At 50.0% G+C, this 14,968-nt stretch overlaps 2 protein-coding genes and 1 long non-coding RNA gene across 4 annotated transcripts; 2 read left to right on the top strand and 1 right to left on the bottom strand.

Moving 5' to 3' along the window:
• The first annotated feature begins 4,814 nt into the window (after positions 1 to 4,814).
• Positions 4,815 to 8,469, top strand: LOC120662673 (FT-interacting protein 7-like). The gene has a single exon (XM_039941773.1). The coding sequence runs from the start codon at positions 5,129 to 5,131 to the stop codon at positions 8,264 to 8,266; it is 3,138 nt and encodes a 1,045-aa protein (XP_039797707.1). The 5' UTR covers positions 4,815 to 5,128; the 3' UTR covers positions 8,267 to 8,469.
• Positions 8,470 to 8,582: 113 nt separating this feature from the next.
• On the bottom strand, positions 8,583 to 13,309 carry LOC120662684 (proline--tRNA ligase, chloroplastic/mitochondrial-like). 2 transcript variants are annotated; one of them, XM_039941781.1, is made up of 12 exons: positions 12,983 to 13,309; positions 12,359 to 12,415; positions 11,519 to 11,629; positions 11,270 to 11,356; positions 11,081 to 11,194; positions 10,751 to 10,957; positions 10,373 to 10,510; positions 10,050 to 10,211; positions 9,422 to 9,621; positions 9,106 to 9,189; positions 8,874 to 8,971; positions 8,583 to 8,770 (listed from the first exon to the last, which is right to left on the bottom strand). In XM_039941781.1, exons 1-12 carry the CDS (start codon positions 13,292 to 13,294, stop codon positions 8,685 to 8,687), a joined length of 1,656 nt encoding a protein of 551 aa, XP_039797715.1. In that variant the 5' UTR covers positions 13,295 to 13,309; the 3' UTR covers positions 8,583 to 8,684. The 2 variants fall into 2 exon arrangements, with proteins under 2 accessions (XP_039797715.1, XP_039797723.1); XM_039941789.1 differs by having other exon boundaries at positions 8,583 to 8,971; positions 12,983 to 13,294.
• A 150-nt stretch (positions 13,310 to 13,459) lies between these two features.
• LOC120662714 lies at positions 13,460 to 14,619 on the top strand. Its single transcript, XR_005670232.1, has 2 exons — positions 13,460 to 13,602; positions 13,838 to 14,619. It is a non-coding gene; the product is annotated as an uncharacterized LOC120662714 (long non-coding RNA).
• The last annotated feature ends 349 nt before the right edge of the window (positions 14,620 to 14,968 follow it).

Here is a 14,968-nt window from a genome sequence, read left to right as displayed (position 1 = left end):
TGACAGTCCCCTATGCCTGTGTGTACTGAGGTGCCCAATAGCTCCACTGCTGCTGTGGCTGGTGCTGAAAAAGGGCTCGTTGTGGGCCCGACTGCACCAGACGGAACCTCTGAGGAGCACTGCTAGAAGATCCCCATGCCGGTGCCTTTCTCTTCTTCTCCGCCTTGTGAGTTAGATGGGCATCCTCCTGAATGATAGCCCCATTGACTAGCTCACTAAAAGTGTCAAACTTGATCATGGCCAGGCGATCTTGGAGCTTGCTGCTAAGCCCCTACCGGAAACACGCCTGTTTCTTTTCATCAGTATCCACGTGATAACCGGCGTACTGAGACAGTGTGTTGAAGGTCTGGGCATACTGCATCACACTGTTATTACCCTGCTTCAGGGCTAAGAACTCCGTGAGTTTCCTTCTGATCACCCCTGCAGGGATGTGATGCGCCTTGAATGCTTCTCTAAATTATGCAAAGGTGAACCGGGTACCTTCAGGGAACATGGCCACGTGATTGTCCCACCAGGTACGTGCGGGACCCCTGAGCTGCTAGGCTGCAAATCCTACCTTGTCCCCATCATTGTAAGGGTGCAGAGTGAACTTGGACTCAATGGTCCGGAGCCAGCTATATGCTTCCAGTGGCTCATCTGCTTTGTGGAACAGTTGCGGTTGAGTGCTCAGAAACTGCTCATTTCCAGGGACAGCGGGATGTTGGTGATGTTCATGCCGCTGTGCTCTGCCCTGCTCCACAATCTCCTGAAGGAGTGCCGTCTGCTCGTCTCGTTCGGTGAGCATGGCCACAATGGTCTGGGCCAAATCAGGAGGGTTCGGGGGTGCTGTCATTCTGCATTCAACCATGATTGGATTAGTTACATTTTTTTTATTACATAAAAATAATCATGACCGCAACTAATATCCGAATCATGGAAGAAATCGCAGGAAACAAATCATTTGAACACAACTGAGAGGCCTCTGTCTGCGCTCAACCGGTCAGACCGGTGCAACGGACCGGTCAGACTGGTCTGCATAGTGCTGTGTGGCTCAACGTGGACCAACCGGTCAGACCGGTCGCCACCCTGAAACTAAACTTCACTGTAAAACTTGGGTGACAACCCTTAAACCAATCCCATACATACAATTGAAATTAATGTATGCCATGATCCATGCCATGGTGCAGAAACTCCTATGCAATGCCCTCAAATGAAATAAAAATAAATAACGAACATGATCCATGAACGTCCTGCGTTAATCTCTCGACCCAAACTGGACATCTACTTACTTTAACATAAACTATATATATAGAGCTTACTACGTATATTCCCACCTACATCACTAAACCACTTTTATCCTAAATTAGAAATTTATTTTTAATTTGTCTTAACTGAAAATCAGTCATGCTCGTACCACCCCTAGTGTGTTTCGGCTCTGATACCAGCTGTGACGGAACCGCCAAATTAAAACTCTAATTAAGCGTAACGGCCATCATTTGAACACATCGGGCGCATTAGCTTAATGACTTAATTTGGCGATCCTTTCTCAACCCACGGCCCGATCGAAACAACACTGGTAGTCCCACGCGAAGGTGGGCGCAGATGGTACAAACACGATATAATACTTGAAAATACAGGAATGAAAACAATATGAAACACTTATTTTACAAGCCGAGTTCCAAATATACATAAAGGTTACATAAACAAAATAATTTTACAAAACATTACAAGGGTAGCCAATGTTCAAAGGAACAATTTCACACCTAAACTTTACTCCACCCTACCCAGCCTGCACCCAACCGGTCAGACCGGTTCCTACAACCGGTCAGTCCGGTTGCCACTACCTGATCCACACCACCGGTCAGACCGGTCACACTGACCGGTAAGACCGGTCCTCGCAAAACAGAGGGGTTGCACACACAGCCCTCAAGGGTGCAACCCGACAACTCCCTAGCCTAGGGGTCTCGCTCCACCATTTCCCACCCTTCTGCATCTCGGCGGATGAACTTGACACAGCAGGGGCATAAGTCAACATCCGGATGGCCTGAAATGATTGTGGCAACAAACCATGAATATACTAATACTCAGCAAGACTTACCCGACTATTGGGTATACTTAGCCCACATATCTAGACATGCAAAGCTTTCTATCTGGTGATTTATTTTGCAAAAATGCATGTATAGATGGATCCTTATTTTCAATATTTTAGTCCTATATTTTATATAGGAAGACTATCCACTAATGTTTGCATATCTAAAGCAACCATATTGGAGCATTCAATAATGATTCAAAGTAGTATCCATCATATATCACTAATATTCTAACTCATTTTTCTACGAGGCGACAAAGAGATCAAGGCCCTCATATCCGCGAGATACGGCGAATCGATCCGATTTAACCTTGCAAAGTGGACCTAACCAACACGGCACGCATAAGTCCCGTCGGACCACATGCACCAACCATTTCCCTCCCCGCCTCGAACTACAAGACCGCCCCACCATCATATGGTCAGCCGAGCTCAACGTGAGACCACCAAAAGTAAATACATGCATCACATTTCTCCGCGACTACTCGACTACCCCAGGAGGTGAGATAGGGTATTGTACTTTCGAAGTGAGGCAGTACTAGGCTTACCGGTTTCGACTACCTCCTACTCCCGGCATGCGGTTAGTACAGTTCAATCCCCGATCAGCACTGCCGACAACGACCGGTCCTTAATCGACACAGATGGGGCTAAGACAACCAGGAACCCTGTCCTGCTGCCATACCTACATATCATCATTATTCCCCGCCCGGTCTCAAGTTTCCATCACTTCCACATTTCATTCCATAACTCAAATACTGAAGTATAATGATAATTGTATATTTATCTCGCGAGTAACCGGCAATTACTCGACTTCTAAATATCATGTATCTCGCGAGTGCCAAGAAATCACCCATCTTCTACCGAGACCTATTAAGCATGACATCGCTATCGACCTATACATACTAGTATAAACTCAAGGAATCCTAAGGATCATGCAACTAGGGTTCCAAATAACTCCTAAAATATAATGCACAAATAATAAGTAAACACACACACACACACACACATATATAGTGAATCATAAGTTAAAATAATAAGACATGCACCGGGGCTTGCCTTGCGTCTGCTGCTCAACACCGGGGTCCACTGGGCCCTGGCCCTGGTTCTCACGCCTCTCCTCCGGCTGGGCCTGCTCTAATGGCTCCGCAACCACCTCGTATATCGCCTCCTCCGCTGCGGCTGCTACACGTATGCATATGCATATGATATGAGAGAGTGCATGCATGACTTGCAAAAATTACAAGTAATCAACAACCAAATTAATTTTTATCCAATTGTGCCAACTAACCCTAATTGAACCCTCTCAGCCCTGCTAGTACCGGTCAGACCGGTATACCAAACCGGTCTGGCATGTGTGCGACTCGAGACCAAAAATCCGGAGTATCCGGACGTATTCTCGGAGTATCCGGACTCCCAAGTCCGGAGAATCCGGACCTAAACCCGGAATGTCCAGACTACCACAAACCCGGAGTATCCGAACCCATGGCTGGACTGTCCGGACCCCTACCGGTCAGACCGGTCCCTCCGACCGGTCAGACCGGTCCAACCCAGACCAAAAGCTGGAATCCTTGGCGCGGCGAAAATCGCCCACCAATTCCAAAACCCATCTAGGCTCTAATTTTGGGATGCAAATGGATGTGTTTGACCAAAGGGAATCGCTTAAAGCCATCTAGAACAAGAGATCGAGTAAACACAAGCTAAAACACCTAGAATGAGTTTTTCCCCCACAAGAACTTGAACCCACTGCACAAACCTATCTAGGCTCTAGCTTAGAAATGTAAATAAAGATGATTGACAGGAGGAAATCGATTTAAACCCCCTAGAACAAGGGGCTTGCCAAACCCTAGCTTATTTACCTTGGGGTGAGCTCTTCCTTGCACCAAGAGCTTGAACCCAAGCCGCTCAGAGAAGGGGCACGCGGGATAGATGATTCACCACCCAATTGAAGCTCCCTTGGGCCTTGGATCAAGGGTAGAGGGAGGGTTTTGGGTCTCTAGGGTTTGGGGTGAGAGAGAGAGCTGGGGCGACGGGAAAGAGTGAGAGTAAGTGAGAGTGGAGAGAGTGTAGTTTAAATGATGTGGGGCCACTTAGCCTCATTTCAACCGGTCTGACCGGTCGCTCCGACCGGTCGGACCGGTCCGGGCTGAGCCAGCCAAAGATTGTTAGAAAATTTTCTTGGTGATTTGTCCCGTCGATTTAGACCTTAATGACCATAATTAGTCTAAATGAAAGGTAATTAACACCCGATGTGTTACAGGAACTTTAGTTGTGACTTGTGTTCAATTCACACGTTATGGGAAATGGGGAGTTCAATGGTGATTAAGTGAACAAGCAAACAATGGTTGGTGTATGTAGGTGTGCACATCCAACATCCACATCCAGGTTGGAATGCTACTCGACCTGAATTTGAAAACTCTTCAAATTTAGTGGAAACATGCATTGGATTTGGATCCACCATTTTATTGAGAGATGTCAGAGGAGATATGGAAAGAGAGATGGGTCTCAAAATAGGGAGTCTCTGTCTGTGCATTTTTACAAAAAATAGACCTTTTAGTTTCAGTGAAATTAAACATAGACCTATACTATAGTAGACAAGAATTAGTAAGTGAAATTTAGCATGCTAGTGTTGATTTGGCACACTAAATATATTTTCCTGAAAGGGATTGGATAATTACACAGATGTACTACTCTTTATTGTAGCACAAATTGCATTATTTTGCAATACAAAAGTCAGCTAGCTAGCTGCTTGAACATGAAGATAAGCACCTTTTACTCAGCGCCCTACACTCTAGGCTGCTTTAACTCATTCTTCACGCAAAGATTAGGCAAGGAATTAGCATCAGCAACTATTCCTCTTAATCATTTCTATGCCGCGTGCCATGGAATTCCCCTCTCCAGCAAACATTCTCTCCATTTAGAGTGCCTCACTTTTTAAGTCCTCAACCACACAGACCTCTCAACACACTGACACATCATCTGGCGATAGCTCCATGCAGCTGAAGCTCGGAGGTGCCTCGCGGCGTGGTTGAACCGGCCGGAGCAGTAGATCACCGGGCGATCGTGATGGCGGCGACGGCGAGGAAGCTGATCGTGGAGGTGGTGGAGGCGCGGGACCTGCTGCCCAAGGACGGGACCGGCACGTCGAGCCCCTACGCGCGCGCCGACTTCGACGGGCAGCGACGCAAGACGCGCACGGTGACGAGGGACCTCAACCCGGCGTGGAACGAGGCGCTCGAGTTCGACTTCCCCGCCGCCGGCGCCGACCCCGTCGCGGGGGAGCCGCTCGAGGTCGCCGTCCTGCACGACGTCCGCGTCGGGCCCAGCCGGCGGAACAACTTCCTCGGCCGCGTCCGCCTCGACGCGCGCCAGTTCGTATGCAAGGGCGAGGAGGCGCTCATCTACTTCCCGCTCCAGAAGAAGAGCCTCTTCAACTGGGTCCGCGGCGAGATCGGCCTCAAGGTCTACTACGTCGACGTGCAGCTCGCGCCGCCGGAGCCACCAGCCGCTGACGCCGCCGCACTTGATGCCGCGGTGGCGGAAGCAGAAGGGCCGCCGCCGCCGGCCGATGCGCCTAAGGAGGCTTCTGCGGATGAGCCGCCGAAGGCGGAGGAGCCGGCGGACGCAGCTCCGGCGCCACAGCCGGAGCCGGCGGCAGAGGCAGCATCCAGCGACGGATCCACCATGGAGAAGCCACCTGAGGCCGACCCCGCAGCCGCGACCCCGGAACCAGAAGCTGCACCCGAAATGACGGCAGAGGCGGTGGTGGCAGCACCGGAGGAGAAGCCACCGGAAGAGGAGCCGGTGCTGAGCCCGCCACCGCAGCCGACGCCGACACCGATGCCGCGGCAGGTATCCATGCCGGTGCGGCGGCCGCAGCCGCCGCCGCCTTCACCGGAGGAGCCGATGGAGCGGAGCAAGCACGATCTGGTGGACAAGATGGCGTACCTGTTCGTCCGGGTGGTGCGCGCGCGGGGGCTGCCCGCCGGTGCGCACCCGCACGTCCGCGTGGCCGCCGGCGGCGTCCACGCGTCCACGCGGGAGGCCCGCCGCGGCGCCTTCTTCGAGTGGGACCAGACCTTCGCGTTCGTGCGCGACCCGGACACCGACTCGCCGGGGCCCACGCTGGAGGTCTCCGTCTGGGACCTCCCGCCCGACGCCGACGTGTCCGTCGCCGACGACCGCCACTTCCTCGGCGGCCTCTGCTTCGACACCGCCGACGTGCACGCGCGGGACCCGCCGGACGGGCCACTCGCGACGCAGTGGTACAGGCTCGAGGGCGGACGCCGCCTCGGCGGCGCCGACCTCATGGTCGCCACGTGGGCGGGCACGCAGACCGACGAGGCCTTCGCCGACGCGTGGAAGGCGGATTCCCCGGCGGCGGCGGCCTCCGCCGCGGTCGCCGCCACGTCGCGCGCCAAGGTCTACGTCTCGCCGAAGCTCTGGCTCCTCCGCCTCACCGTCATCGAGGCGCAGGACACGCTCACGGCGCCGCCTCCCCGCGACGCCGGCGTCGCGGTGCGCGCCACGCTGGGCTTCCAGGCGCTCAAGACGCGCACCACGCCGGTGGCGCGCAACGGAGGGCCCGCGTGGAATGAGGACCTGCTCTTCGTCGCCGCCGAGCCGTTCACCGAAGACGACTGCCTCGTCATCTCCCTCGAGGTGCGCCACGGCAAGGAGGCCTTCCCTGTCGGCTCGGCCAGCATCTCGCTCGCCACCATCGAGCGGCGCGTCGACGACAGGAAGGTGGCGTCCAAATGGCTCGACCTCCTTCCGTCCGACGAGGCCACCAAGAGAGTCGGCAAGAAGGCGGCGATGCACATGCACGGAGGGAGGCTGCACGTGCGCGTCTGCCTCGACGGCGGCTACAACGTCGCCGACGAGCCGTCGTACGCGTGCAGCGACTTCCGGCCGTCGGCGCGGCAGCTCTGGCACCCACCGCTTGGCGTCGTGGAGCTAGGCATCATCCGGTGTAAGGGCCTCCTGCCGATGCGCGCCGCCGACGGCAAGGGCTGCACGGACGCGTATGCCGTGGCCAAGTACGGCCCCAAGTGGGCGCGCACGCGCACCATCGCCGACAGCTTCGACCCGGCCTGGAACGAGCAGTACACGTGGCCGGTGTACGACCCCTGCACCGTGCTCACCGTCGGCGTGTTCGACGACCCGCCGCCGGCGCAGCCAGCGGACGGTGGCGGGAAGGACGCCGCCGCGTGCTCGCGGCCGATGGGGAAGGTGAGGATACGGCTGTCCACTCTGGAGCGCGGCCGCGTGTACCGCGGCCTGTACCCGCTCATCATGATGCTGCCCACCGGCGCGAAGCGGATGGGCGACGTCGAGCTGGCCATCCGCTTCGCCACGTCCGCGTCGACGCTCGACGTGCTGCACGCGTACGGCCGGCCGGCGCTGCCGGCGATGCACCACCTGCGGCCCGTCCCGGCGGCTCACCGCGAGGCGCTGCGGCTGGCGGCGGCGCGCATCTCAGCGGTGCACCTGGCGCGGTCGGAGCCGCCGCTGCGGCGCGAGGTGGCGACGTGGATGCTGGACGCCGCGGAGCCGCGCGGGTTCAGCATGCGCAAGCTGCGCGCCAACTGGAACCGCGCCGCCACCGCGCTCTCCTGGGTCGCCGACGCGGCTCGCTGGGTGGAGGACACCCGGTCGTGGCGCAACCCGACGGCGACCGCCATGGCGCACGCCGTGCTGGTCCTCCTCGCGTGGCACCCGGACCTCGTGGTGCCGACGGTCACGCTCCACGTCGCCGCCGTGGGCGTGTGGAAGTACAGGCGCAGGCCACGCGCGCCGGCGCCGCACCCGTGCGTGCGCGCGTCCATGGCGGAGGCGCCCGACAGGGAGGAGCTGGACGAGGAGTTCGACACGATCCCGAGCGCGAGGCCGCCGGAGGTGGTGCGGGCGCGGTACGACCGCGCCAGGATGGTGGGCGCGCGGCTGCAGCAGATGGTCGGCGACGTCGCGACGCAGGCGGAGAGGCTGCAGGCGCTCGTGTCGTGGCGCGACCCGCGCGCCACGGGGATGTTCGTCGCGCTGTGCGTCCTCGTGGCCATGGTGCTGTACATGGTGCCGATCAAGATGGTGGCCGTGGTCGCCGGGTTCTACTACCTCCGGCACCCGATGTTCCGGGACAGGATGCCGGCGCCGCTGATCAACTTCTTCCGGCGGCTGCCTTCCATGTCTGAACGAATCATGTAGGAGCAAGCAAGCAGGAGCGACGTGGCATCAGGACAGGAGGCCACTGATTTCTGGAGAGCCGAGAGATCACATAGGAAGTAATGGGGTAATATGAAGTAATGCGGTAATATGCAGTACCAGTTGTACTTTGGCAGCAACATGTTAATGTTTCTCTTCTAATTTCCATGCTTGAACAGAATAAAGCAATTTTCTTTCAATGTATATTTCTTGGTTTTTTAACGCTTTGTTGGCAGTAGGAACGTTTAATTCGATTCAGTGTAATTGATACATTATTAAGAAATCACTGAAATTTGCTGGAAACAAATGATGGACCAAGTACAGAAAAACTTGCAAACAAACTTCATTGCTTAGATTGGATTGCAATTTGCAATAGTTGCACATAATTGACCTATTGTTTATAGAATCTACAAGAAAAATATCAGCAGTACAAGGATTTTACTGCTAGGACATGAACCGTGGTTAATGCAGATCTTATAGAAACACAGGCAGACAAGGTATCCAATCCTAAAAGAGAGAAGAAAAGACAGTTTTAATCTCTGGGAGTAGATAGACACAGAGATGACCTAGTATGACTTTGCAAAAATCGCCACTTCCTCTGCAGGGTTACCGGTCATGAAGCATTTCTTGGTGCCCTCCAGCTGCTCGAACGGGTAGCACCTGATGGTGGCGCTGGTCTCTTCTTTCACCTTCAGTTCGTCAGCATCGCTGAAGTTTACCATAGATCAATCATATTGCCAACACTCAACGTATAATCACAAATGCATGTTATACAGGATGAAAATGCAGACAGCATTTGAGAAAAACATGATAATAGACATGGTTAACCAATGTTAACCTACCTAGCTGACCAAGGGCCTCTAGCCCACTTCCCTTCAGCAATGGCTTCCTTCAGCTCTCCATATGAGCTTACATCAATTATGTTACTGCAAAAGCACAAAGGAATTTCATTGGCTCAGATTGGAGTATTGTTTGAAATGGGTGAGTGTAAAGGCAGTTATACAAAGGAACCTTCTCTAACATATAAACCAGCAAGATACTGTGGCACTGATACACTTGTGCCCATGGATAAGGTTGATTTGCAGATGGCAATCAACAAACAATGGACATAAGATTGAAAAACTGTATTTAAGATATACTTGAATCGAAAACAAATACCTATCACGGAATGTGATGGCTTTGTGTAAAAGGGATGCTTGTATATCCTCTAGACGCCCCTTTATATGGTTCACCAGTATTGAAGGGTCCATGGAAACTCCAAACTCCTTTCCTTGCTTTCCGGGGACATCACGCCTAGAAACCACAACACTCTTATTTGTGACATCACGAGGACCAATTTCTATTCTTATAGGAATCCCCTGTGAAAAGCAATACAAGGAAATGTGAGAAAAAAGTTCACATAAATGAATGTGTAGAGAAACAAACTGCATCCAGATTGATTGACTTATAACAAATCGCAAATTCCATAAACAAAATAGGACTACATACAGAAAGTTAACTGTTGCATCTTAATTTCATTGCATTGCGCCTAATCCAATATAATCGGCATAAGCAAATACATCATTTTTTTCGTAAATGAATGAAGCAAATATGTGCTGCCAAAATAGAGTAACGGTCTCAAGAAGATTTTGATGTACATCAGCCATAGCCATCCAACACAGGCTGATTAATCGTAAAATTAATATGGTTATGAATTTTCACGATGGAAGCATAAAGATATCAATATGTCATAACCAGAATGAGCACAAAAAAATGGCATTTCCACTATAAAAGCAGAAGCTATTACTTTCATCTCATAATGGTTGAACTTCCATCCTGGTGTCCGCAGTTCTGAGTCATCCACTTTGACTCTAATTCCTGCTTCTTTCAGTATTTTTAGGACTGAATCTACAGCTTCCAGAACAGTAGCCTTCTCATCACCCTTTTTCCATATAGGTACTACTATGACCTGAATCAAACAAGAACATTCTTAGATTGCACCGCTTAAATCTTTTTTCAAAAGATTAATAGTAGCACAAGAAACAGAGAAAGGAAGACAAGGTTAATCAGATAGAAGGGTTTTGTGCATATAGAAGTAAATGATCAACAGAAGAGAAAAGAGAGAGAGACCTGAATGGGTGCAATCCTTGGAGGAAGCATTAGACCAGCATCATCACCATGGGTCATGATAATCCCACCAACGAACCGGGTACTAATAGCCCAAGAGGTCTGCCAGACGTGTTCGATTTGACCATTTTCATCCATAAACTGCAGATGATGGGGGGGGGGGGAATCAAATTGTCATCAAGTGCTAAAGCAACATCTGGAAAACAAGAAACAATTGAAATGAACCAAATCCAATCCTTGTGAATGATTCCTTCTGAAATTGGAAATTGGAAATTGGAAATTTGAAGTTGATTATAGCAGCCATAACATACAGATATATGTGTATAAAATGGAACCAGCACATGACGTACCAAAACATGAAGATGGTTAGTAAAAAGCAACCTGTGTTCCAAAAGCTCGCGAAAAGTTCTGGCCGAGGTTGTGACTAGTCCCAGCTTGTAAGGCCTTCTTGTCACCCATCATAGCTTCTATAGTGTAAGTCCGATTAGCACCAGCAAATGTCTCTACCCTTGATTTCCTACCTGGAATGACTGGTATTGCAGCTTGCTCATAGGCAAATTTGGTATATACATCAATCATTTGCATTGCCTGCAGAGCAAACAAATTGGAACAGGTGAGGTAGTACATTAGAACCTTTCCCCTTGCCATTGCATGTGGCTTTGAAAATTCAATGACATAAGCAACGACAACTTGGAAAATGAGAAGACAGACCTCCTTCTCTGCCTCCTCAAGGGTAGCATGGGCTGTATGACCTTCTTGCCACAAAAATTCAAGAGTTCGGATAAATGGTTTTGTCCTCATTTCCCATCTTGTCACATTAGCCCACTAGGTCAATAAAACTATTTACTACCATGAATCATAATTGGACTCTACTAATCTAAGTTTGCCAACAAAAGTTACCTGGTTAATCATGAGAGGAAGATCACGGTAGCTCTGAATCCATTTGGTGAACATGTGGTTTACAATGGTCTCACTTGTTGGTCTTACCTACAAAGCCCTCAAGAACAGAAGTTCAAAAGTTCAGCTACAGAGGCAATCTAGTCAAGTAGGCATACCATTCACCATCAATATTCATAGCTCATTGTTCCAACAAAGATGTAGTCTATACTAATTTACATCATAAGAGTAGAGACTAGAGAAAAGTATTACCACAAGCTTTTCCTCTAGTTCTTTTCCTCCTCCAATGGTGACCAGTGCAAGCTCCGGACTAAACCCTTCAACATGACTAGCTTCCTTCTCTATAAATGAGTACGGAATGAACTGATACAATACAATGGGCAAGTATAAGAAACCATAAATAAGGAAGTGGAAACTAGGGATTCTAATGCAGATAAAGAATTAGGCTATCACTTAATAAAAAGAAAAGTAACATGAAACAAGGCAAATGTATGACGAAGGGACCTAGTTAAAACTTAAAACTTAAAAGGAAAACAAAGACCAAAGATGGATCTAAAGCATCAAATACCAACCCATGTAAATACTTCCTCTGGATACAAGAAAATATATCTGACTTTCCTAGAGTTCATTTGCATAGGCGTATGCTATATTGTATGGAGCATGCTTCCATTACTATCCTGAATTCCAGCCAAGAGTCAACAGAACAAAATTTCATCATGACATTGTAAAAAGTCAGCTTTGATTTGCCATTTTGTTCCTTTTCAAATTAATATTTTTGCCATTTTTTGCATCCAACAGCGGCTAACATTAGCATTCGACACTTCAAGAGTAAAGTATATGTCACCCGTCAAAGGCAGAAATACACTTTATCAAACTTCATTTGGGCAGTTATGCACAAGCCTTTCCAGATTCTAGTAGCAATGCAAGATGGAATTTTTTGCATTAACAAGTGGTATATCCTAAAAATAATCTAACATTGCAACAAGAGCAGCAGAAGCAATTTTACTATTTGATCAATACAAACATTTTCTTTAGCACTCAGTCCTGCCCAGAAGAAGAATATCAGAAACAGATGGACCATGGTGTGCGAACCTGAGGGAAGTACATGTTGCTGTGCCCTGTTTCTTTGAATTTCACATTCAGATAATCCTGCAATAAACGAACAACAAAAAAAACATTGAAAAGCATTGTCGAATAAGAGGAGCTTTCAAATTTCAAGCTAAATAGTATGTCAAAACTTGTGAAGTTATGCGTAGCTTAGCTCCCCTTACTGCAATGCATGTTTGCAATTTGCAAGAACCCACTGTACAGAAATGTATAAGCTTCACACCAACAGCACAAAATGCCCACGTTCTCGGTTCTTCACATCAAATTCCCAAATACCATTCGACAAAAAACAGTAGGTAACAATAAGATGCTAAAAGTGGGCCATTTTGATGAATGGGTAATTTAAGTTGCCAGCAGTGCATACACTCTATAATTACAACCGCGCTTTACTTCTCAAACTACACAAATATAGATCAACAGCAGTGAGTAGAGCTACGAATCGATTCGGTCTTTACTACACAGGCCGCAGCACCTGTAGTCAATCTTTCTTCTTTTAACCATCAGCAATGTTAGCATCCAACACACGACCAGAGGCATCAACGCGTGCAAACACAAGAGTAACGCACGGCAGGATGGCGCTTGGGGAAGGAGGGGCACAAGAGCACTGACCTGGATGGCCTCCCAGATGGCGTATCCGTAGGGGCGGATGACCATGGTGCCCCTGACGGGCCCGTAGTCCGCGAGCTCGGCGGCGGCGATCACGTCCGTGTACCAGGCGTTGAAGTCCACGGACCGCGGCGTCACCTGCCCCTCCCTGTCCCCGCCGCGGGTCTCCGCGGCCGCCGGCGCCGCCGCGCCCACGGCCTCCGAGGCCTGGCCCCTGTACGCGGCGGCGGCCGCGAGCCTCGCCGCCGGCAGCCGGCGCCGGAGCAGGGGCTTGGACGGCGAGAGGAGAGAGGGGAGGCGCAGCAGCGACGCCATTGCGAGGATTTGCCTGGATTGGGGTGGTTCTGTGCCTGGGCAAATGCTAGTGGTTCCGATTAGTCTTAATGGGTTGGGCTGAAATGAGCCTTATTTGGGCCGTGTCACTCTTTGTTTTCGGAAGCCCAATTACTGGGAAACGGCCCAGGTTAACGAACTGCCGCCGCCGTCGCTTCGTTGTCGCCGGAAGAGGACGAAGGCTCAGCGAGAGGAGAGGGCCTTGGAGGAGGGAGAAGGGGAAGCGGAGAAAGGCGACTTGGGTTTCGGTCGCCACCCTTGCCTTGTTGATCTTCATCGGCGCTACAGCTGTAAGTCTCATGGTTTCTTTGAATTCCTGGGGCCTCATCGCTCTTCTCTCGCTCTCAGGTTCCGCCTTTGGGCGACGCCGTGACTGCTCCTGGATCAGGGGTTCCGGTGCGGAGAATGAGATGGGAACAGCGTCGTAGTTTTTTTTTTTCTTTCCTGAAATGAATTGGGAATAGGTCGGCGCAAGAACTGTGTCTGAGAACTCACTGTTTGCTTCCACGCATTTTTACGAAACAGGCTTCTTGGAATTAATCCTCCCAGGGGATTGTAGGTTGTACCATGGATGCGAAATTCGATGATTTCCTTGAACCATCATTGCTTCTAGATGAGACACAATACCAAGAGGGTTTCAGGATTGGCTACGCCGCTGGCTTGGTATTAGGGAAGGAAGAGGGGAGGACGCTTGGTCTGAACATGGGTTTTCAGGTAGGGGGAGAACTGGGCTTCTACCGGAGCTGCTTAGACGTCTGGATTGCAGCAGCTCACATCAACCATAATGCATTCTCGGATCGCATGAAGAAGAATCTTGAGCAGATGGCTGCACTGCTGAGTAGCTACCCTATGGAAGATCCAGAGAATGAGCAAATTCAGGAAATCATGGAGAAGATAAGGCTAAAGTTCAGAATTACTACCGCAAGCTTGGGTGTGAAGTTGGAGCATGCAAGTCGATCAAAGTCACTGAAACAGAGTTTTGAGGATCTGTAGGTGGTGAGCAATCAGCATTGTATAAATGTGAAATTCAGGAAATCATGGGGAAGATAAGGCTGAAGGTTGGGATTATTACTGCAAGCATGGTAGTGAAATTGGAGTATGAAGGTCGATCCAAGTCACAGAAGCAGGGTATTGAGTATCTGTAGTAAGTTGCAAATTATGTAAAACCCGTAACTGAAGAATTTCTGTCAACATTGGTGAATCACAAGAATCAGTTAGTAAAGAAGTTGACTTTTATTGTGGATCATCGTAATCTTCTGAATTTCTGTTTTGTTAAAATTTGCAAATGGAAAGCTTCGATTCTCATATGTCCAATTCTGTATCAGATACTATAATTATAAAAGAATCAGAGAAAGGGACCATTACTTCTGAGAGGAATAAAATTATACAAAGGGTCCATTACTTCTGATATCGCTAGGTTTGACTTGCTTAGGACATGTTACTTTGGGAGTTGTTTTTAGTTTATCCCTTCTTGTCTGAACCTTTTTCACTTCTTTCTTCATTAAGACGGAGGCAGCAGCAATGAAGGGGACTGATACATTTTCGGACAAAACATGCACTTCAGTAAGTCCCTCTGCTTGTCAAATAGACATAGGACCTTCGGAACATTTTGACTTCACTTGGAAACAGTCTCTAAATTAACTCTGGCAGTATATG

Source organism: Panicum virgatum, chromosome 2K (assembly GCF_016808335.1).
Source record: "Panicum virgatum strain AP13 chromosome 2K, P.virgatum_v5, whole genome shotgun sequence".
Lineage (NCBI taxonomy): Eukaryota > Viridiplantae > Streptophyta > Magnoliopsida > Poales > Poaceae > Panicum > Panicum virgatum.
The sequence above is the reverse complement of the archived record's forward strand: the minus strand, read 5'-3'. Positions and strand labels throughout refer to the sequence as shown.

Coding starts and splice junctions, on each gene's coding strand:
- LOC120662673 (XM_039941773.1), top strand. CDS start 5,129: ATGGCGGCGACGGCGAGGAAGCTGATCGTGGAGGTGGTGGAGGCGCGG.
- LOC120662684 (XM_039941781.1), bottom strand. CDS start 13,294: ATGGCGTCGCTGCTGCGCCTCCCCTCTCTCCTCTCGCCGTCCAAGCCC. Junction 11,630..12,358: donor GCAACATGTACTTCCCTCAG/GTTCGCACACCA, acceptor GTATTGTATCAG/TTCATTCCGTACTCATTTAT. Junction 8,771..8,873: donor CAAGAAATGCTTCATGACCG/GTAACCCTGCAG, acceptor TCTCTCTTTTAG/GATTGGATACCTTGTCTGCC.